The sequence below is a fragment of the Dysidea avara genome, chromosome 1 (genome assembly GCF_963678975.1).
Source record: "Dysidea avara chromosome 1, odDysAvar1.4, whole genome shotgun sequence".
Taxonomy (NCBI): Eukaryota; Metazoa; Porifera; class Demospongiae; order Dictyoceratida; family Dysideidae; genus Dysidea; species Dysidea avara.
In genome coordinates this window covers 8544134-8569662 of record NC_089272.1, presented here as the reverse complement: position 1 = coordinate 8569662, position 25529 = coordinate 8544134, and the positions used below count along the sequence as shown (strand labels likewise).

General features: G+C 37.6%; 1 protein-coding gene across 1 annotated transcript; it reads right to left on the bottom strand.

The window, feature by feature from the left end:
- Window positions 1-260: 260 nt before the first annotated feature.
- LOC136255058 (receptor-type tyrosine-protein phosphatase delta-like) lies at window positions 261-8765 on the bottom strand. The gene is made up of 18 exons (XM_066047779.1): window positions 8574-8765; window positions 8237-8515; window positions 7597-7861; window positions 7347-7522; window positions 7087-7204; window positions 6769-7017; window positions 6457-6549; window positions 6033-6347; window positions 5684-5932; window positions 4895-4987; window positions 4480-4794; window positions 2961-3281; window positions 2345-2659; window positions 2126-2240; window positions 1645-1930; window positions 1007-1209; window positions 740-950; window positions 261-511 (listed from the first exon to the last, which is right to left on the bottom strand). Exons 1-18 carry the CDS (start codon window positions 8763-8765, stop codon window positions 485-487), a joined length of 3822 nt encoding a protein of 1273 aa, XP_065903851.1. The 3' UTR covers window positions 261-484.
- Between the last annotated feature and the right edge of the window lie 16764 nt (window positions 8766-25529).

The window sequence follows — 25529 nt, the reverse complement described above, 5'->3', positions numbered from 1 at the left end:
ACACACACGCACGCACACACACACACCACGCACGCACACACACACACATGCATACAGACACACAAACAGAACTATAAATCCCAGCAAAATAACTAAATGATTTGTATAAAGGATTAAAGTTACTAAAATCTAAATGTACAGTTTCACACCAAGAGTCATCAATGATTGGAATTCTTTACGATCTGACATTATGATGACACTTATAACTGTTGGATGACCATAATTTGTCATGGGTAACTAGTTAAATAAATATCCCATAATATTAAGTTATCATTACAAATAATGACAATGTTGTGTTGCTACACAATACATAGGTGTATAATATATTACAATATAACACAATATATTACAATATAACACAATATATTACAATATAACACAATATATTACAATATAACACAATATATTACAATATAACACATGTATACTAAAATCAAATACATTGTATTTGCTGTATATACAGTAAGTATTGTCAGTTCCATCATCACAAAGAATCATTAGATCCGATTTCCTATAATATTAGGAATACAACAATAATACAAATATATAACTATATAAGTACACTGTATGTAGCTACATAAAACAATAAAGCTGATGACTGAGCATGGAATACTATGATGCAGCAATAAGGGATATCAAGTGCACATACTGTTATATAAATGTTGCTTGTTAATTGTGCAGCAGTACAATTATGTAACTGACAATAAATGCACGTAATAATAAATGTTGTTTCTCATACCTTGTTTGACTCAGAAGTGTTGTAGATCAGCTCAGGATGTGTCCCACCATTAGTTATAACTTGTATCACAACTTCATCATTGTGTTCTGATGGCACAGAGCTCGAGGATTGAACAGTAGTAGTGTAGGGTAAATTCAATGCTACATCACCAGATTCTACATAACCAACTTCTCCAGTGTATTTTTCATGAGGTTGAATGTGTTTTTTACATCTACAAAATTATTGACAAACATTAAATGTGATTATTAGATTACCAGCAACACTTACAGGCGGGCACAAGCTGCACAGGTCAAGCATGTGCATCCGCAGGCTATGCATGTTATCACTCCAATTATTATCAGAAGTATTACTAAGAAGACAAAAAGAGATACTACAACTGCAATGATAGCAGCGTTGTCATCATCATCATCAAGGCAATCTGTAAGCTTTACTGACAAGTATTCACTATCAACTATCAAAGGACCATCATCCTGTAATGGATGTGTGTACACATATTATGTAGTTTCAATAGAACAGTTAAACTAATTAGGTGTCATTTGCATAGCAAGTTAGCCATCTTCAAGTTAACGTTTATTGTGAATGCAATACGCTAGCAGAAGTTTATGGGCTACAACATTATTAGTGGCTCATAATCAAGTTTCTGGTGCAAAAATACTATTGGTAAAGCATTACACCAGCTAGCTACTATATAGCACATGCTTCATCAGCTTGTTGTTTTGAAACAGAAGACCTATACTGAGAGATATCTGGAACTTCTTTATGCCTCAAATTGTAGCTTATCTTTGCCACATTTCCATATGCATACCAGTTGCAAAAAATATTCTTTTTGTTGTGCATTTCTTTAGGAAATTTATATTGAAAATATTATTTCAAATGTGCACTGAAAAACCAAACACTGTACGTACCTCACGTCCAGTATCAGATTGTAGTCTAATGTAATAAAACACTCCATAAGTGGTACACTCTGGTAATCTTCTGTTATAATATTCTGTTCCATCAGGTGACACAGTAATCTCTCCATCACCAGCAACAAATGTTAATGGTACATCTTCTATATCGTGCCACACTGCTGCAGTATAGACACCATCTCTCCCAGGATATGGAGGTGGTAGTTGACCATTACTACTGGTAATAATATCCATTGGTGCATTCTCAAGTTCTTCTCCAGAAACCACAATTACTCCAAACAAACTAATTAAAAGGTATTAGCAAATCATAAAGTCACTATTATCACAGGTATTTTTGTTATGCCATATTTACAGAATTCTATATAACTATTGAAATTTTTGCTTTTAAAAGTATTATGTCCATATACATCACAATTACACACATAGGTACGCTATTAAAATTACACTGGCTCAAATTTGAAGTACATACACAACTCACTATAGTTCTCCAGTATCAATTTGATGAGGTGGTGGTAGTAACAAAGTGATGGTGTGGACAGTAGGTGAACGAGGTGGAGACAATGTAGGAGGAAGTGTTGGAAGAGCTGTTGGCACTGTAATATTGTTTATCACATTGCTCACTGTATATGCATGTTGCTAATATACAATATCTAAATATATTTTATTGTTGACGTACAGTACATTCAGAGTGACTTACCAGATGTGTTAGTTCTAGTAATTACTTCATCTTCAATAGGAGCATCATTTACTCCTTCTCCACTCACTGACATACGAATAGTGTAATTAGTATACGGTATCAATCCATTCAAAGTAAAGCTGAGTGTATTGGCTGGCACTGTGACTGAAGCCAAGTCATCAATTGGTAATATGCTACGAATTACATGCTGGTTTGTTTTGTAATAGATATTATAGTGTGTTAGTTGACCATTTGGATATTTAGGATGACTCCAGCTGATGAAAATTGATTCAGGTGAAGATGCTGTAGCACTGAGATGACGGACAGCAGAGGGTGCTGTAAGTAACAAAACAATAGTAAAATTTAATATAACACTTGACCATGTGTTTGTGTGCATGTGTGTGTGCCTATGTGCATGCATGTGTTAAGCCCAAAACTTTACTTACATTGCTCCAGTCAACCCATTTAAATAGGGATCTGGCAACCCAGTGTCAGCTAGGCACTGGGTAGGCTAGCATGGTAGCCATAAACTCAATGTGTTTCATGCATAAAATATAATATTATGTGTGTATGTGCTTTTGCTTGCAATGATGTGTGCATGTCTAGCTCTGCGATTCTTTATAAAGAATGGTCATACCTGCACTATCAGTCTGAGTCACAATCTCAACAGGTCCATTATCAATGTTGTATTTAGTATTGATAGTTGTAATCATAAAGGTGTAGTTAGTGTAGTAAAGAACATTAGGAAGATAATAATAGTTTTGAGTTTGATCCAGCGTCACATTAAAGGAGCCATCATATAATGGTCCTATAGTGTAGGCTGAGGAGAATGAGTAATACAAAATTTGAAAATATGGTCCATTGTCTGGTGATGGAAGTGTCCAAGAAATATTGTAAAATCCAGTAGTGTTGTTAACTGAAGTAAATTCTGCCATTAAGTCGATTACCAGTGGAGGAGCTGAAAAAGAATGGCAATATTTTTGTGTAAGTGTGGGTCAAGTATACATTATTGCATGCCAGTATTTTGATTAATCTCTAATTACAAGTACACAAAGGAATTTTCAACTAGAGTAGCGACCATAACACAGCGATAAAAAGTACTGAAACAAGCTGGAGTAGTGCATGATATTAAATCATAGTAAAACAATAAAAGTGTTATATCGCTACTGTGCCCATAAGGAAATTCACAGTAGGGATATAACACTTCTTATTATTTTATGGTGATTTAATATTGTGCACTACTCCAGCTTGTTACAGTACTATGGTCCCTACACCTAGTTGAAAATTCCAAATTTTTTGTGTACTTGTTTGTTAACTTAATTATTATGACTGGTGAACCCATGCATACCACATCTAAAATGGCTCTATGCACCCCAGCTACATCAATACTATCATCTGAAAAGTGAAGTATCCATTGTTAGTTGTGTTCAACTAGTTACACAGTATTTCGAATAAAGGACTGTTCGACAAGCACCTCTGCAATCCACGCATACTGAAAGAAAGAAATGGTGCCGCACACCCCAGTTATATCATTTATCTGAAAAGTGAAATATCCATTACACTTCGTTGTCAGCTATGTTCAACCCGTTACACAGCAGTACAAATCAAAAACTGTTCGAAAAGCATCTCTGCAATAAAAATAGCCACTATGAAAAATATGAAGCCATCATGTGCTACTGCCAAATCGACACTTTTAGGTGTCAGCAAAGACGAATGGGACACAAAGGAGGACACTGGTAAGTCCATGAAGAATGCATTGTACATACTGCGGTATGCCAAAAGGCACCTCTAGGGCCGAAGCAACATCGAACAGTGAAAACGTCAAGCCTGTAGCCTTAGCCATTGTCGAGTTATGCCTGCCTAAAGGCATCAGTCAGTTACTCAGTCAGTCAGTAGGTTAATTTTTTTTTTAAATTCCATAGCAACTTGTTGAAAGCATTTCGAGTTGATCTGAAGGCTTATTTCGGTTTAGTTTTGCCTAGCCAATACTGCCTCATCATTGTCAGGGAAAATTGAGGCTGGTGTTTGGGATATGTTATTTCATGGGCCACCCTATATACTCCTTTGTGGTCCCTACTATTCAGTACTATCGCACTGTATGATGGTTGTAAAAATATTTGCTCTCATGTTTTCAATACACTATTGAAATATCATACCATCTTCATCTGTACAGTTCATGACAATTACAGGGTCTCCTAGACCTGCTCCAGTCCTTCCTCTCACCTCAACAGTGTAGTTAGTATTACTAGATAATCCATTAATAGTGTACAACAGTGTATCAGGACCAGTGATGTTCACTATTGTTCCATTGCTAACACAATCACCCACTGAGCTAGTCTGGATATAACAGAGTTCATAACCAGAGAGGACACCTCGATCACATGATGGTCTATCCCAAGTGACCACCAGGGTAGTTGAGTTACCAGGTACCCCAGGATGGTTTACTCTGAGGTTATTGGGGGCCAGTGGAGCTGTAAGAAAATTGTAGGTATTTATTATTATTTAGCTAACACCATAGAAGTATTTTCTTGAACACAGCTAGCTGCAAATGTTTATATTTATGTTACTCACAGTCTTCTCTGGTAAGAAATTCACCATTATATTGTGGACCTTCACCAACAGAAGTGGCAGCATATATGGAAAACATGTATAACCTGTAGGGAACTGTAAGAGAGATGATGCAGTACAGTGTGCCACATGGCATTGCATTATTGCATGTACATGTTAGGGTATCAATACTCTGTACTGGGGTTGGGCAGTACTGGTATTTTCTACTTGAGATTATTGCAATTATTGTCGGTACACAAAAAATATGTATTTGTCAATGTGTTGCAAAAAATTATTGCACTATTACAATACTGAAAGCAATGAAACTTTGGCATGACTTAAGTTTGGTGAATCGATAAAAGTTCAGTGAATAAATCATACAGCCTATTAAACAATAGCAAATTGTTGAACGAAGTTTGGCGAATGTCCTTTGATATGCAAATTTCACCAAACTTTAGTCACACCAAATGTTCATCATTTACAGTATGTTTAAAATTTATGAAGTGCATTGTTATGACCCTAAGGTATTTAAATGACAATCTGGTATGTCAGTATGTTTCATTCTCACTTTGCAAATTTACAATATAGCACAAACGGTATAGTGATATTATGCTAAAATGACCAATTGTGGTACTCACCATTGCACATCATAATATTGCAAATACTGAAATATTGCCCAACCCTAGTCTTAATGTGGAATTAAATGTTAAATGTATGCATAAAAATATGCATGGTACTGTATGTAGTACTCACAAGTGTAAATTATACAGTATATTGTAGGCTATTACACTAGTTCAAAAATGCAGTACTAACCCAGACCATCCAATAACAATGATGTAAGTGCTTCACTGGTTCCACTGATGTCATCAAAACTGTTTGTCACTTCAGAAGCAAACAGTGCTACTTCACAACCACTACTATTGTCTGGGATTAGTTGAAACTCTACACGATAATATTGTATGAAACCATTAGGATTAAATGGAGGATCCCATGAGATCATGACAGCAATGGTGTCATCAGTGACATTTTTGACCATCACATTCTGTACTGGATCACTAGGAACTGGAAGGAGAACAATATCATATATATATACAAATGAGTGCAGCAATACGTTTACAACCACTGCAATACAATGGGTGAATTTACAAATCAAATTACATACCATCTTCATCAGTAGAGTTCATGCCAGTTACAGGATCTCCTAGACCTGCTCCAGTCCTTCCTCTCACCTCAACAGTGTAGTTAGTATTAATAGATAATCCATTAATAGTGTACCACAGTGTACCAGGACCAGCGATGTTCACTCTTGTTCCATTGCTAACACAATCACCCACTGAACTGGACTGGATATAACAGAGTTCATAACCAGATAGGACACCTCGATCACATGATGGTCTATCCCAAGTGACCACCAGGGTAGTTGAGTTACCAGGTACCCCAGGATGGTTTGCTCTGAGGTTATTGGGGGCCAGCGGAACTGAAAAAAAGAAAGTTGTAGGTACGTGTTTATAAGTATTTAGCTATATAACACAATAGAAGTATTTTCTTGAGCACAGCTAGTAAATGTTTATATGTAAATAACTCACTGTCTTCTCTAGTAAAAAATTCACCATCATATTGTGGACCTTCACCAGCAGAAGTGGCAGCATATATGGAAAACATGTATAACCTGTAGGGAACTGTAAGAGAGATGATACAATTGCAGTACTTCATGTCACTGTGTGCCACACAGTCTATTGTATGAAAATGTTATACTCTTTATGTGGCTCAGGGAATGAATTGTTAGATATATATATATATATATATATATATATATATATATACACATAAATCATATGTAGTACGCACAAGTGAAAAATGCTGGGTACCAATAAAACACTGCATGGTAGTGTACTAACCGAGCTCATCCACTAACAATGATGTAGGTGCTTCACTGGTTCCACTAAAGTTACTAAACTTGTTCATCACTTCAGAAGCTAATGGTGCTACCTCACAACCAGTACTATTGTCAGGAATCAGTTGGAACTCCACACGATAGTATTGTATGAATCCATTAGGATCAGATGGAGGATCCCATGAGATTATCACAGTAATGGTATCATCAGTGATGTTTGTGACCATCACATTCTGTACTGGATCACTAGGAACTGTGGAAGGAGAAAAAACAACATTAATGAGCTTTAGCAAGCTAATGCTGCATATAACATGGACCTTACTTGGTTCTCTAGTCATAATCATGATGGTAGCATTGATATTGCTCTCTCCATTTTGGTTACTTGCTGTTACTGAAAATATGTACAGTTCATCCTCACTCAAACCAGTGACACTGTATTCCTACAAGCACCAGATGTAAGCAAATTTTACATAATAGATACAAATACATGCACAATGCCGGCCGAGCAATATTATATCTATGTATTATAGAACAACAGACTGAATTTTAAGTAATTAATACATACACATTACACTTACATACCATGTTTATCACATTACGGATGACCATGTAATCTCTAGACAAGTTAGGGCGATAGTAAATGTTGTATGATGATATGTTTCCATTTTGTTCTTCATCCATTACTGGACCCCAATCGAGTTCCACTGTGGTAGGATCAATACTTCTTCCATCAAGATCAGTGACTGCTCCACTGGGAACTAAACACATTAAGATATTATAGCAAATCAAATTAATGATTTATGCAACATAAACATGACAAGTTTCTAATTACCATTTGCTGTCACAATCCTTTCTTCATTAACCTGAAAAATCCACACTCCTGGGATACCAACATTACTTGTTGTATCGATGTTGATAATATCTGGTGTGCGTGATGCTGGTACAACAGCAAAGTTGACTCCATCTCCAGCATTAAATCCTACTTGCACCAGTCCTGAATTTTCATCAGGCCATAGAATTTCCCCATCAGCATACAAGAATATTACAAATGACAGTATCTCATCAGTGACAAATACACACTGGAATGTGCTGGTTACCTGCAGTGACAATTTTAAAAATTGTTTAATTTATAGAAAATAAGCTATAGCAAATTTGAGGGTAGCTATTCCCTTATTCCATAACTAGAAATAATAATAACATGCCCTCTGAGCCATACTATGTACTACCAAATGATTTTGGCAGTCTAATGACTCTAATCTGGGACATTATTACTCAGCAGGCTTATACTAGCAGGTTCAATATCAAACAACTAAGACAACCTTCTCTACTGCCATTATTATATTATAATAATTCACACATACAGTTATGCACGGTCAGCAACTCATGATCATTACTACATGATGTCTGTATATGTTTGATAATTTTCACCTTTTATTTAATTTATATTTTAATGAAAACACTTTACAACATACCTCAGTAGGACCACTATAATATTCAACATGATCCCAAGTTGAAATGAACAGATCAGTAGCATTAAAAACACTTTGTAGTGAAAAGGCATTTCTGATCTCTTCACTGGCTCTAGATAGTAGTTCTGTTGAATTACTTTGACGATACCAAGCTGTACCACCATCACGGGTGTCAACATCGCCCCAGAATGGAGCAATCAATTGGACATCATTTAGTGGAAATGGATCTGGTGTAAAATCGCTTACTCCTCTGCTAAAGCTTATGACACCATTTGTGTTTACCTATATCATAAGCAATAGTTATAGCACACGTGTAACTACATACAACCATCACACTCACAAATAATGATAAGAAAGCTTCACCAAAAAATAGGAACTGCTTCTGTAGAGTGATACTTGGTGAAAAATTATCATCACCATGAGGTACTTGAGCATCGGGTTCTGTGGCTCCAAAGGGATAAAACTGATCCAAAGGAATACACAAGGAAGTTCTTAGAAAGAACAATAGAAGGACTCCACTTAGTCTGATCATTCAGTATACCTTACTCAAATAAGTTAATATTTAAATGGAAAAGTCACAATTGGTTTGCTACTTTTATAAGTGTAGATGATTCAAATTCTCTAGAAACAAGTTCTCTAGAAACTGCATAGAAATTCATGATGATTCAAATTTCTCTAGAAACAAGAGGCCATATATATGCTGTATATTGAGGATACGGATCAAATCATACATTCCTAGTACTTAATAATTTGCTGTGATAACAATCATTTCCTTAGATAGAAGGAAAAACAATTTGACTACACCTAGTAATATACTCAGTTGTCATGGTCGAGCTAATGAAATCAACAACATTAATTTTGATCAAGATGGTCCCGTAAAAGTTAATTTTTAGAACATGGCAACATGCACACATACATATAATAATGGTCTGTTACAGGGATTGCTGAAGGGAGTGGAGTTCTGCATTGCATTTGTACACCAACATGCATATTCAGTGCATATTACAATTACTATTGTCTGATTTATTCCGGTCTATACATCATTCTGCAATATCAGATTCACAACAAACTCAATAAGAAACATGCATGCATTTAGCTACCACTACAGGAAGGTGGTGTCAAAGGATCGGTAAGGGTTAGTTGTATAGTTATAAAACATACATTGAAAAGGCAATGTGGCAGCATGCAGCAGTCCAAGAATATAGCCTGGGTGAATGCCAGATACATGCAATTAACGTTATTCACAATAGCTGCAATATTGTACCTGATAACCCAAAACACATCATATCAACCTTGTAATTTGTGACATTATACAGCACAAAATAACATAAAATGTGACCGGGCCTGCAAAAATAGGGCACGTGGGCACATTAAAATTGCCTACTTTTTCAAAACTTTAACTTTGTATTCCATGACTCTGTGGCCATGAAATTTTCAGCACTTTACAATACAAGTTATAGAATGAAAATATTCTATCCCAATACTGAGATATCACATGTTATGTGATGGGGTGTAGTTTGTGCCCACATGCCCTATTTTTGCAGGCCCGGTCACAAATTATGACAAGGTTATGATTTTTCTGCTCTTCCTCCTTGGAATTGCAGTAATAATAATACAGTGTAGTTCCTTTTACCACATGTATGTGTATGTATAAATTAATTTTGTGCATTAATAATGTCATTTCCCATTCAGTTTGTAGATATAGCACTTTAACTATGTGAAATAGAGTAAAACTATCAACACAAGAACTTCAAATAATAATGTTGTATGGTTGAAGTGTGAATTAATGTTGTAACATAGTTTCCTCATGTACATGATGCATGATGGTCTTTATTAGCTAGCTAATTCTCAGGAAATATAAACGCATGCGCATGTCTAATTATAATGCTCTGATATGTCTTCAGGTTTGTGGCCTATTTGGGTATATAGCTACATACAGAAACATCAAGTTTCTGAGGTTAACTAAGAATGCACACATCCAGCTATATTATAATTATGTTGCAAGATTTGTGACTGCAGACTTTCGCCTGACATCTCAATCACTTGGTTAGGCTTCCTTGAAACATCACCGGGAAACTTACCATGCCATAATATTCTACACAATGTATACATAACTATCACCTTCCTACAATGGTTACCGCAAGCACAAGAGATCATACCTACAAAGATTTAGACACATACAAGCCCACCTAGATGTTTCTTTGCACTGCTATTGAACATTTAAAATGTAGAGCATACAGTTTACCACTAGCTATAGTTATTAAAGCAGTAGATGGCTTTAAGAATATTTATTAAAACCCCAGCTACTCTGTGTACTGTATAGAACTGTTTCTATCTGTGCATAAAATACTGGGCCTGAGGTTTGCACAATATTTATAAATAAATAATATGTTACTTGACATCATTAGCTTGTATTCTTATCTCATTCAATGCGTTGGCAAAGTCAAGACAAATCATTGGACATTAAATGCATGGTTATTAAATCACATGAGGATAAGGTCTAGTGACATACTTATAGAATTTTAAACATTGTAGGAAATCATGTACACGCATCATTAAACCAGCACTGAGGAAATTAAGAGATTTCCTGCTCCAGGAAATATGGCATAAAAATGTCCTTTAGTGGTTGTCAGGTTTTCTGTTCCAGGAATTTCCTTCTGACTTCCTCCTACAGAACTTCATATAGCATGTATATCATTCACCTATAAGGTACCAGACACATAATATTTCAGACGCATCCACCACAATGCAGTGTGTCATCTTGTTATGGCACTTTGATCTACGCATTCCTTGGTGGATGATTGAGGAAATTTCTACCAGAGAAAGTGATGGCATACTTAGATGAAACACGTGGCTTCATGTCATGCTGTATATAGAGTGTTTGCATTTGAAGGAGTTGTAGCAGTTGTAGCTACCCTGCTACTATTGTGGGTGATGTGCAAGGCTAATGAAAGATGAAATGGATAATTCCATTCTGCTGGTGTGAGTCGTGTGACATGCAGTTGTCTGAATTTGCTAGCTACCACTAAAAATGAACATCAAAAAGCAGCCACTGATTCTGATTGATTCTGTTGTTCATGTTACAATCGCTTTTATTTGCTAAGCATGTGTAATGCATTTGAGTGTGGAAGCAAGTTACTTGTGATATGCTAGTGCTTTTATGATTAAAACTACACGTGTGCAATATCTGGCTATGTAGTGACATAATTGGCTTATAATTAATTGCATCATCACCATACCAAGCTTTAACTATATTTAATCATACAGGAAAGAAACCAATACCTAGCTATGGTAGTAAAGCAGTAGCAAACCATTGTTGTTGTAGTAGTAAAGCATTTGCCAACCGTACACATCTAAGGCCTTATACAGGAGAAAAGCCATACCAATATCATTATTGTAGTACAGAATAAACCTTTCATCTATGAGCATATTTAAGAGCAAAGACAACAGAGAAACCATATACATGCTACTGAATAAAGTCATCCTACCATGTGCATGCATGTCATAGCTTTGTTATTTTTTTTTGTTTTTATCTCAAGTATAGTATTTTATACTGTTTGTATTTTCAATCATCTGGTGTTGATACTACAGTACATCGACTTCATATGATTATGATTGTTATGAAATACAGGTAAAGGCAAAGCCTGTATACCCGATCAATGCATTAACATTATACAAAACTAAATCCATATACTTAATTCTGATTACTTTTAGTCTGAAATGCAAGCCTTTGTAGTATCTACTTGTATATTACCATATTAAATATTTCCTCATATCTTTTCACCTAGCTTCTTGTGCTCACTGTCAAACAAAGTTTCTGAGTAATGATATTGATTTGAAAGCAGGTCATAGTGCTAATCCACAAGTGTTCAAGTGTGGAAAATGTGAAGAAGTGTTTACTACATTGCATGATCAGCCTTCAGTATCATATCAGGAGACAATGAACAAAAGTATGATTCTCTGACTGTAAGAAAAGTGGATGATACAACCAACCATTAAGGCATCTGATGACACAAAGTTCTACAAATGTCAATTATTGTAGTAGTAAAGCATATGCAACACCCAGTAACCTACAAATACAATTATAAGTTCATGCAGGAGAGAAGCCATTAGCATTTCCCACTCCAGTAAATCTACAAAGACATGTAAGAGCCTATAGGAGAGAAGCCATGAGCAAATTAATAACTGAAACAGATGAATCCTGCATGACTGTACTGTGGTACAAACCAATCAATGTTAAGTACACACACACACACACACACACACACACACACACACACACACACACGCACGCACTTGGAAGGAATCCAATGGATGCTGAAGAATCTCACAACCAATCATCAATGGCCATGTCGAGGGTGGGTAGTTATACACTTATGCCTTGTGCTCTCTTAAAAAACTGTTGGCAAGTGTCACAATGGAAGGGTTTAGATTGAGACTGTGGTCCAGCCAGCAAATTCTCCAACTTAATCATTTCCATAGAAATCTGTCTTGACTGAGCTTGATGGTATATACCATGAGTAACTAGCTAAGGCCCTATTTGGTGATTATTAGTTTCTCATCCACCGCCCGAACCCTTCTTAAGCTACCGCATGGTAAGCCATTATTTACTCTGTGCATGCTCAGAAGAACACGTGATACCAAACTGATATAATTTTTTTGTTGATGAACACTACAATGCGCTATATTTTGCCAGGAGAACTGTTGTTTTCCTTAGCAAATTGCTGCAGTACCAGTTGCAATCGTGTTCTATCGACTTCATCAAAGCAGGCTTTCAGTTGACTGTCAAAAAACAGTCAGTGGCGATCACGAAAAGTAGAATCAGGTGGTGAAGGAAATGTTTGTAGTAAGAAAGGAAGACAATTTGGACAAGGTCTGTACATCAGTGTGTTAGTATTATAAAATAATGGTATAATGGTAATAACCCCCCGCCCGCATCATAATAATTAGAAAGGCTGGATGAGAAACTAATAATCACCAAATAGGGGCCTAATGAAAAAGTTCTTAAAATCCTGTTTAACTTTAAAGGTCCACTGAAATGGTAAAATGGACTTTGGCTATTATTAATCCTTGCTATTAGTGGGATAGCTTGGTACATGTGATTTAGTCAGATTTTGTTTTGTTTAGTAGATATAACACATTTTAGTGTTTTGTGGTTAGTGTCAATTATTTTACGTCATTCGCATCAGACAAAGAAACTTTATTAGTACACGTGAGGTGCCACAGAAGCGCCCATGTACAGCTAGATTCGATTTAGTTTCACTTCATATCTAGCATAACAGCTTAAAACATGGTAAGAACTTGTAGTGCAAGCAGTTACAAGCCAGTAAGCGACTTTACGCTGGTCTCAGCTTGTGATGAAGAACGCTCGAGAACGCCGCCTGTCACAGGGACCGTAAATTAACAGTACAGTAGTCGAAACACGTCTGAGTTTGTTTCTTAGATGTTTTGAATGCATTGAGGGGTCAAATACAGCAAATGGAGATAAAGAAACACGAGGAAAAACAATTTCAATAGCGCCACTGGCCAGACATCATCAGTCTCCGCATTATCCCTACCAGACAGAGAAGCGACTCAGGAAAGTGTAACCATAGATTATATACGCCCCCTATGGTGTAACATAGATACCATTGTTTGTTTCATAGTACTGCTAACCCAGCTTTGTAAACAAATCAAACCATAGATAGTTGATCGAACTAATCTTACTTCAGTGAGGTGTAATGAAGCGTGAGCTTCAATAGTGCAAAGCACGCAAGTCGAGCTGCTACAGGCGTACAACTCCGCTATTGTTTTCCAGCAGAGCATTCCAGTAACGAAGTGTATATTTAGCCGGTACCGGTTTGCAAACACTACTGGCACTAGTAGGTTGCCCCGAGCATTCAACTTTAGGGCACGCGTCTAGTAGGTTGCCCCGAGCATTCAACTTTAGGGGATGCGAAAAGTAGTTCCTTAGCGTTAGGGGTAGGCTAGGGTTCAGCTTTGGTTTCTTCTTCACTCTTGTTATATATAGAAGTCACTTCAGTCGGATGTTTATAAAGTAGAAACTAAATAACATGACTAGCTACAGCAACGGTGGTATAATCGTTACAAACATTGCTTATGAGTACGGATGCCCGGGTTCGAACCCTCGCTTAGACAACTTTTTTTTTTCGCTTTCTTAGGTTTTTTGTACAAGTTTTTTTTTTAATGCACTTAACATTCTAAGTATTATACCCTCCACTGCCGGCAAAATAGTGTAACCGGTACCGGCTCTATATAACCTGCCTTCAAGTAATCTTAGAACACCATGGAATTGAAAAGGAGAGCTTGGTATTGTCACCTGCACGTTAGACTCACTGGTTTATCTCACCTCAGTTTCCCATTGCAAAGTGTGTAATAACAGTATTTCCGGTTCTATGAAAAGGAGAGCTTGGTATTGTCACCTGCACGTTAGACTCACTGGTTTATCTCACCTCAGTTTCCCATTGCAAAGTGTGTAATAACAGTATTTCCGGTTCTTTGTCTTGCGTCACAACGTGACATAACTAGACTTTGTGGCTAAATATCTTGGTATAACAGTATAATTGAATTATTAAAAAGGTGTTTTTGTGCACTGCATGATACAAACAACTTATTTATTCAATAAAATGACAAGTGAATTTTCCATTTCAGTGGACCTTTAACATGCCATCTTAACTTCACACCATGGGCAGGTCATGTCTCAGGCAGCCATCCAAAATCTTTTTTGGTGTACGAGCATCAGACATAATGTGTAACATGATCCAACCACTAACCAAGCTTAACAGAATGCCAACTGACAGATCAGACCCTTGCATACTGTACCAAAACGTTCAACCAACTGACTAGTAGTGATGTGCTGCGCCCACTGCACAGCCTTCCAGTTCCCATAATACATACATCTAATACAGCAATGATGAAGAGTCTCTAATATTTACCTAGCTATGTGGGATCCCATGTCTCTGCACTGTACAAAAGATACCAAGCACTACAGATTGATAGATCAATCGTTTAGTTTCCAAACTAAAGTTGCGAACCAGAAACACAGAATTGCAAAAACTTTGGAAGCCTGTGCAATCTGGCAATTAACACCTCGGACCTTGGAAGAGAGCCATCCAGTGGATGATGCTCTAGTTGAAGAATCCACATTAGATCAGCGGTGACCATGTCGAGGATGAGTAGTTATGCATTTGTGTCCAGCTATATCCTGGCTTCTTCTAAAAGACTTTTGGCAGGTCTGACAGTGAAAAGAGTTAGGTTCAGAATGTGGTGCAGCTAACAAATTTTCGATTCCTCAATTAATTGCTTCCATAATTCTCCACCTTGAGCTTGCTGGTACCATAACAGTCATTGACTGAAAAGTTCTTTAATTAAGTCCTGTCTAACTTTATTTCACCACCGCTTAGTTTCACACCATGAGCTGGTCGTGCCCTTGAGAGCCATCCAAACAGAATCCTCTTTGGTATGCGATTATCAGGCATCAAGCCACATATCTACTTGTGAAGAAACTAGAGAACTTTCATCATCACTGCATTAGATACAATATGGGTATTGAACATGCTGTACAGTGGGCAGAGCATATTATTGCCACTGCTCAATTGGTTGAACGTTTTGGTATGTGTGAGTCTGCTAGTATTCTGTTAAGTTTGAATAGACTTAGATGGTTGGGACATAAGGCGCGCATGCCTGATGATTGAGTATATGAGATTTATTACCCACCCAAAACAGCCTAAATAGAGTCTAAATAATAGTTATACGGGCACAATGTGGAGTCTATGAAATTTATAAACCCGAAGGCCCGGGCTGTAGCGCACGAGTGAAGCGAGGGCGCTACTAAGGACCTGAGGGTTTATAAATTTCATAGACTCCACATTGTGCCCGTATAACTGCTTTAGACTCTATTTCACATTACACTCAGATCACTTACCTCATCCATGGCTGTTTCTGCTGTAGGCTCGGCAAAAGCGGCTGGTTTTCTTACGATAATACTAGCGCCATGGCAACTATGCGTCCTCACGTGACTAAATAATCGCGCTCGGGACGCAACCGTCAAAAAACGGGAGTTTTTAATTGCACGCGCAATTTACGAGAAGTCTAAAATGGCGTTCGAGACGTGCCACGCGAATGAGAAAAATGCCTTTCAACCACTGAGCTTCTGGCTTGTTTTCGAACAAAAACACTTCAAGAGATGATTTATGAAGATAGCTATGCAGTTTTTTTAATCATGAATCGTGCAGGTTGGAAATGTTTCCTTGGTAGAATTGAACAGGAATTTAACTGCTCCCGATTTCGCTTTGCTGTGGATAAAGTAAGAAGAGTGCACAAAATCCAAGTCTATGAAAGTGAAAAGGTTTGTATGTAGTATGTTTAGAAGCTGTATGAAGGCGTTTACTGCTATGAAACAAATTTGTACTCGCTTATTGCAGCTGGTGTTGCAATACAGTGGAACCTCCCTTAACAAAGGAGACAATATAAAGATATTGGTCCAGTCAATATATGTTTTGCCGCTGAAGGAGAAAAACACCTATTGCAGCATATTTAGGCCTGGAATTCTGCCTCCCAAATTGTCCGTTATTTATAGAGTGGTTCCACTGTAACCATCCCCATAGCTGTATGTTTGTTCTTGCAACAAAAGCAGACATTTATCAAAAGTGGGGTTAGCATTAAATTCCTTATCCCACACATGGTAGTCATGCTAATAATTATACACAGTGTATGTGATTAGTTGTTTCTATTATACAATATCATATCTCTAAAAATAAATCCTCTGTTATGACCTCCTCTTCATATAGCTCACACTCATCACCTTCACATTGTGGCTCATCTTCAGATTCTTCTGATTCAGTACCATCATCTGGTGGTGGTTTGGGGATATTCAAATTGGTGCATCCCTGGCACAAACATCCTGGTCCACAGCTTCGTTGTCTCTTTCTACAGCCACATCTCTGAGTTTTGCAGCCTTTTGTGCAGCTACACCCTTTTGTTAGGAATTCTATATTGTCTTTGATCATTTGTCGGACCTCAGTTGCTTCCCAATCAAATACGTAGTTACCATCTTCTTGGACTAACCACCCACTGTCTTGTGGAGATGCAAGTGATGCAAACATGTCTGCTTTGCCAGAATTCTGCCACATCTGACTCACCCAGCAGCATCTGAGCCAGTGTCGCCAAAGTGATGTGATAGTGGGCACCCTGTCCTCCTCAATTATGACTCTGTCACTCACAACTTCTCTGATGCTGTTCAACCACATTCGATGCTGCTCTTCTGGCTGTAGTGTGGGGTCTATTGAATTAAACAAATGTAGTGGTGTTTTATGGCCTTTCAGTGCTGCAAAACCTGTAGCATGCTTCATAAAATAGCATGTCCCAACAAGTCTAATAAATGACAAAAAACCATAGTGTTTGTCATCAGATGTCTGGTGTAAACACCCTAGCATGTTGTGACCACAAATAAATGATGAAAAATGAAAAAAGTTGTTCAAGACAGTCGCCTTCCCTATAAACTTGAGGTAGGAAATGTAATCACACCCTGTGCTAATAAACAAAGATTGTAATATTTGACATAATTCATTTCCTTGAGGTAGATTGCCAAGGTCAGAGTCTCTAGTTAGTGCTAACTTTAAATTGTTAATGTTGATGTACCTCTTTTCATCACTGTGTGGCATGTTTAATTGGATAACATAGGTAGTATTGGGACGTTGGCTTAAGTGACTTAGCCCAATATTGTACACATCCGTGTCTGGAGAATAAATGAGAATAACATTGGCATGACATTGCACAGCATGTCGCCAGATTCTGTTGTCAGCTTCTTCAGCATTCGAGTAGTATTCCTCTGGCTGTTCTACTGTCAATTCTGCTGCATGTAATAGCCATGCGTTATTCTCACCTAAGCCTGAAACACACCCAGCCATAACTAAACGTTGGTTGCCCTTAAGTAAGAAACGTCCATGTTGCAACAGAGAAAGCCCAATAGCTTCAACTATCAATCGTTTACATTGCTGGCACTGGAGGTTTTCTTGCCAATTACTAGGGATATTTGTGGTAGGAGTGAATGAGCCATGTTGGTGATTACTACTATTCTGTGAATATCGCTTTCTGTGCTCGGACTGTTTAGGATTGAAAGCATGCCTATGTGGTTTATCAAACACAAGGTGTACTTCTTGTATTCCAGCTCTAAAGTATTGGGTGACAAACTGTTCAAACAAGAAACAGGCATAGTCAGAAAATGTTTTGGTTTGACGTAGTGGTCGTGTATTAATGATGAACATAGCATCTATAATAACAACTTGTGGTGTTACAGGTAAGGTGGTTGTAAATACTGGTGGACTTGCCTTCTGATAGCGAGTAGATAGCTTGTCTGTCCATTTGCTCTTGTTCCCTTTGTGTGGATTGCCATCTTCATCACACAGTGCTCTAGGTAATTCTGAATACTGTTCTTCAGATGTGATATATGGCTGATGTTTATGTTTTACCCAAACAAGTTTCCGCTGCAGACATGTGAGTTTCTGCTTCATTTCTCTTTCATTGTCAGTACCGCGAGCTTTTTTTGGTTTAGTTGACATTGTTATCAATCTGTGTTGTCGTAAAGGTGTTTTTATACCAGAATTTTGCAATATGTGATATTTGACATAATTTTGATATGATTGTTTACCGATTTGATAGAATGAAAGCATGTCACTGGTTTGCTCATTAGTAGCTGGCTGGCCTGTAAATACATTCAGTAAACCTCTGTTGTTGCATTGGCTGGCAGGAAATAAACTTTTATAAATAATCAAATTACACATTTCCATGATGTTCTCTTCGCACCTGTAAGTCTGAGGAGAACTATCTAGTATTTCTGATGGATGTATGTGGCTACCTGACTGTGGAGGAAATAGTTGATGTAATAGGTTCTTGTACAGCATAATGCGATCATTGAAAAACAAACTTGTTTTCTGCAAGTATGATTCTGTTGGACGAACAACAGCAGTCTTTAAGTCCTTGTTGATGCACATCTCGTGCGCTTCATCCAATGCTACTGCCCGCTGTTGTTGTCCGGTGAGATTTACTGTAAAGCCTCCTTTCTCCAGACAGGTTAGAACAATTGATGGGTAGCATTGAATCTCAGCTAAGTGGTGTGGGATAATGCGAGCATAGTAGTCTCTATCGAAAGCTGAAAATATAGGAACCATCTGTTTCAGACTTGCTACACGTAATTTCCAGTTGCTACTCCGTACAGCCAAGTAGAGGCTAACGTAGGAGAAGCAATCTCTAAAGACAAACTGGGCCCAAAACTTCCATGTCTGATCAACTTCACTCATCTTTTCTACGAAATCCTTGAAACCTTTATTAGTATGGCTGTCTTTCACTAATTCAGATGTTCGTTTCACCATGTGTTGTGGCGATCTCTTTTCTTGTATACTAGACAACAGGATACAGCTAGCATCCATAGTGATGGTGTTGCTGGAGTTACTAAGGTAAGTATGCAACATTTCTCTGTAAAGGGCTTCCCATGCTTGCATGAGAAAGTAGTGCGTACGTTTAAAGTTAGAGCATTGTTCTATAGATTTTAATGTACTACCATGGTACCCTGCATTACTGGCTATCTCCTTCAGACCAGCAGCATAATAAATTTTCATAAGAATTGGTTGATCATTTTTTAAAATATGCCAATCTCCTGGGAAAATTAACAGCTTTTGAAGGGCTGTACTATACTGTTTTTTAATGTTCATAAGATGTTTGTATGTTTTTCCATCACCTACTAAAAGCACGTATCCATTCTGTACATTATCAAATTTGTCAAGCAAGTCCTCTGCTACCAGTGTCATGGTTTCCATACTATCCGGGTTTTCATTTATTAGCTCCATGTAATGTACTGTTGATGGGTGTTGATGACCACAGTTGTTATTGTCCTCTAAACAAAATCTGAATTCACAAAGAGTTGCTTTTGATGGGAATTGGCTTGCCTGATAGTGTAAGGTATGCTTTTGAAGGACATAAGAAAATAATAGATCATGTGAGTTATTTTTTTCATCAAGTTCAGTGCTGGTCTGTAGAAAATGGTTAAATGCTAATGTTGTTGCTGTTGTTTCCATGTATACTTGTGAAGTTTGTATTGTGTTGTTTGTAGTGAGACCTGATGCTAAGGAGTGGACTTCAACAGTTCTTGGACGCTTGGGTCCCAGTTTGTGATGGCTATCAGAAAATGCATGTTGTTGACTGGATGAAGTTATTGGTGGAGAACTGTTGCAAGGGGCACTTGGTGTTGCAGTACCTTCTGATGAACTGGTTGCTGTAGATGGTAACACTAAATTGTCTGGATCTGGTTGTACTAGCTGTAGTGTAGTGCCATGATAACTCCTATGTTGGTTGCCACAATAAACTGCTGCATAACTTTGCAGCATGTCGAAGTTATCAACGGAGGCTATTGTAAATCTATTGTTTGGGATTTCATCCCAGATTTTAGATTGACGTTGAGCTATTGCATGTTGAGTTATGAATCTATCATGGGTATCTGGAGAGGAGACACACCCTAATCTGTTTAGAATACTAATTAGTAGCCGTGACCCTCCACAAACTTCTACAACATCAGCAATCAGATCGTGGATTGGTGTAGGCTTCTTGGGATTTGTGCAGAACTTGAGTTGATTTAAAATGAAAAATAATCGAATTTTTTTAATGTGTTCTGTAACATTGGTGGTCTCTCTATCTCTAACTGTAGTTGTTATAGATGTTAAAAATTGAAGTAATAGAGGATTGATATTATTTAACTCTGTGTTGATGTTAAGTAACGCACAGTTGGGAGATGGTTGTGAATGAGATGACTTCTTTATTTCTTCATGTAATAAATTATTGACAATGATGCTTGCTTCCTTTAGTGTTGTGTCTACGTCTGGTATTTGACATTGGATTTCAGGTTCAGATAAGTACTGATTTGGGGGTTGTGATGCACTGAGTGCCCAAGACAATGCAACTATGACATCTCCCCCTTGACGATACAATACAGTCCCAAGTTTCTTGTGAACACACTTGTGAATCATGTAACCATCAAGGTGAGTGATTAGTTGGTGTAGTAGCCAACGAGAAGTAAATTTCACACTGCTATCTCCCACGTCTAGGGTAACTTGAACAGTATTGGTGTCCTCAGAGGGCTGAATACCATAAACATCAAGAAACACTTGACATACCCATGGAAGCAAAAGGGCCTTCTGGACCAATAAGTGCTGGGCTACATATATCACAGATGAAACTATGGCTTTGGTAAGATGATCAGTTTTGCTATCTTCCTTTGTAGCTTCCCATTCCTTGATAGATTTTTGTAACATTTCATCTGACCCGTTTGGTTTACAATTTGGTTTACAATCTGTGGACTTGACAATTGTGCAGTGTGTGTTATAACAGTTAGTACAAATATAGTCATCTGGTGATATAACAGTGTCAGTTCCAGTTGTATCTGTAATGTATTTTGAAACTACTACAGGGTTGGGACTGTGACGATAAAGCTTCTGACCAGGTTTAGGTGTAGCTCCACAAGAGGAGCAGTTTTGTGGATGATTTAGCTCACGATAAACTTTACTATAGCAGCTTGGGCACAGGAGGAATGGAGTACTTGATGATGACTGTACCCCAAGCATTTCCTCAAGTTCACTTGTGTTAGCAAAAGCAGGCTTGATGAGTTTATCACTTAACTTGTTGGTGCAAGCAGGGTGTATACAGGATTTAGAAGATGTCTGTATACTATTTTTCCATTTCGGGGTATAGTGGGGAATGTCATTGTAACATTTTGCTTCTATCCAATGTTTTTTACAAATATGGCTATCTTCGGGTAGGTGTTTACCAAGGTGTTTAATAAAAAAATCTTTTTCTGTAGCCCCTACATTGATATACCTTAATTTTTGACTAACTCTGTTTCCACACAGGACACAACACTGTGAGGTCTCCTCTTCAGCTGACTCAGGAGCAGTGATAGCAGAATTCTGGCACAAAGAGTCTCCACCTGATGACTAAATTTAAAATTGTTGATTAAAAACATGTGTTAAAATAGTCTTGTAAATAATTAACGAATCTGGCTACAACAACTAAAGTGCACAACATTTTAAAGCTTTATTTTCAAGCATAAGCCTTTGTTTCTCTAACTAAATGGATTAACAACACTAGTATGGCTTGAAACAAATTTGTACTACATGCAAAACCACTGTGTTAATACTCACCTGGTTCATTCTGCGGTCTCTATTTCGTTGCTAACATATTCCAGCTGCCTGGTTTGGTTACTGTGGGAAAGGCAGCTGACGTATTATTTCGTGTTCCATTGGATAATTATGTGTAGCGTCACAGCAGGAAGTTACAAGCGTATGAAAAGAGATGGTGTTTTACTACAATTACCGCTGGTGCCTCCGCGGGAAAAAGCCGTGCAATTAAATACGCGTAAAAAAGCATAATTTTGCCACTTGCGTTTCGACTGGCATAGCGATTGGACAAATCCGATTTTAAGCATATGTCATATTGTGCTTAAAGGTGTGGAGTATATTAGAAAACAAGGTGGAGTATATGAGATTTATTACCCACCCAAAACTTCTCTTTGTTGAGGTCTGCAATTATGTGCATTCGCGGTGCCAGGTCCAGTTTGCGCTGTCCCATTGCTGAGGCACCGATTGCAGTGCAGGTCGCTGAGGCCCATATGTAAGATAATTTGTTTTTGTTTATTATGTACTGTTTTATCTAAAAAAAAAAAAAAAATAATAGGTTAAAAAAAACAAAAAAAAAAACAGCCTAAATAGAGTCTACCGACATGGTCACCGCTGTGATTATTTTGTCACGTGAGGAAGCGTAGTTGCCATGGCGCTAGTATTATCGCAACAAAACCAGCCGCTTTTGCCAAGCCTACAGCAGAAACAGCCGTGGATGAGGTACTGTAAGTAATCTGAGTGTAATGTGAAATAGAGTCTAAAGCAGTTACACGGGCACGATGTGGAGTCTATGAAATTTATAAACCCTCAGGCCCTTAGTAGCGCGCTCGTGCGCTACAGCCCGGGCCTTCGGGTTTATAAATTTCATACACTCCACATTGTGCCCGTATAACTATTATATATCTTTCACCTAGCTTCTTGTGCTCACTGTCTAACACCACATATCCCACCCGCCACCACCACCCCTTCCATTTTGAGATTCCGTTTGCTAGAACAGATCATTATAAATTTAGCTATTACCCCAAATCTATCCGCGATTGGAACAATTTACCAACTGACACAACAGAATCCCAATCTCTGCAAGTATTTTTAGATAAATTATAACTGACTCTTATCTATGTGATTTGTAATGTTTTTCCTTACCTGAACATATCAGTTTGTAACTGTGTTTTCAGTAATCATAATCAGTCAAACAAAGTTACTGAATTAAAAATATTGATTTGAAACCATGTCATAATGTTAATCCACTAGTGTTCAAGCATGGAAAGGTGGAGAAGTGTTCACTATACTGCATGATCATTGTTCAGTATCATATCAGTATGATTCTCTGATTGTAAGAAAAGTGAATGAGACAACCAACCATTAAGGTATCTGATGACACAAAGTTCTACCAATCTCAATTATTGTAGTAGTAGTAAAGCATTTGCAACACCCAGTAACCTACAAAGATATGTAAGAGCCTATAGGGAGAAGCCATGGGCAAATTAATCAATGATAAGTAAACATCCACACCCACACATACTTGGACTGGGAAGGAAGCCATCCAATGGATGATGCTTGTACTGAAGAATGTCACAACCAATCATCGACGGCCACATCAAGGGCAAATAGTTATACACTTATGTCTAAACATGTCCTACAGTATGCTCTCTTAAAAAACCTTTGGCAAGTGTCACAATGAAAGAGTTTAGATGGAGACTGGACAACCAATCATCGACGGCCACATCGAGGGCAAGTATGGAATTCTCTGCCAGTAATTGACCTTACCCTCTCTTTCAACACAATTAAGCAACAGTTAAAGAGCTATTCATGGGAACATTTTTTAAGTAATTTTAATTCAAATAATAAATGTACTTTCCATTTCGCATGTCCTTGTTGTAATTGTGCTAAGCTCCCCAACCCTTGTAACTATACTCCCCAACCCTTGTACTTATACTCCCCAACCCTTGTAACTATCATTTATTGTAATAACTAGTTTCATAGGCTTTTGGTAATTAAGTTAAGTATAAGTAGTTAGTTTTATAGGCATCTGGCATTGATTGTCATTTGTCCTTCAGATCACCTTTCCAATCATACTGTCTTATTATTGTACCTACCATCCTTGTAATTTTGCTGTGTATCTGTAAAGCAATGAAATAAATAAATAAAATTAATAAGTAGTTATACACTTATGTCTAGACATGTCCTATGCTCTCTTAAAAAACCTTTGGTAAGTGTCACAATGAAAGAGTTTAGATGGAGACTGTGGTCCAGCCAGCAAATTCTCCAACTTAATCATTTCCATAGAAATCTCTCTTGAGATTGATGGTACCATGAGTCACTAATGGAAATGTTCTTAAAATCCTGTTTAACCTTAACATGCCATCTTAACTTCATACCTTAATTGTCTCAGGCAGCCATCCAAATAAAATCTTTTTGGGTATGCGTGATATGTACATGACCCAACCACTAGCCAAGCTTAACAGAATGCCAACAGACTCTCACATACCAAAACGTTCAGTCAACTGACTAGTAGTGATGTGCTTTGCCCATTGCACAGCCCTTCCAATGCCTAAAATAAGTGCATCCAATACAGCGATGATGAAGAGTCTCTAACTTTCTAATAATTACCAAGCTACGTATATGTGTATGTGGGAGCCCATGTCTCTGTGCAATACAAAAGGATACCAAGCACTATAATTCATATTGATAGGCCAACTGTTTAGTTTCCAAACTAAGGTCGTGAGCCAGAAACACAGAATTGTGAAGTCTACCAAAAGTTTTGAAGCCTTTGCAAACTGGTGATTAACCACACACACACACATGCACATGCACACACACACACACACACACACACACACACACACACACACACACACACACACACACACACACACACACACACACACACACACACACACCACGCACGCACACACACACACACACACGCAAAAACAGAACTATAAATCCCAGCAAAATAACTAAATGATTTGTATAAAGGATTAAAGTTACTAAAATCTAAATGTACAGTGTCACACCAAGAGTCATCAATGATTGGAATTCTTTACGATCTGACATTATGATGACACTTATAACTGTTGGATGACCATAATTTGTCATGAGTAACTAGTTAAATAAATATCCCATAATAATAA

Coding starts and splice junctions, on each gene's coding strand:
- LOC136255058 (XM_066047779.1), bottom strand. CDS start 8,765: ATGATCAGACTAAGTGGAGTCCTTCTATTGTTCTTTCTAAGAACTTCC. Junction 7,523..7,596: donor AAGGATTGTGACAGCAAATG/GTAATTAGAAAC, acceptor TAATGTGTTTAG/TTCCCAGTGGAGCAGTCACT. Junction 951..1,006: donor TGTGCAGCTTGTGCCCGCCT/GTAAGTGTTGCT, acceptor ATAATTTTGTAG/ATGTAAAAAACACATTCAAC.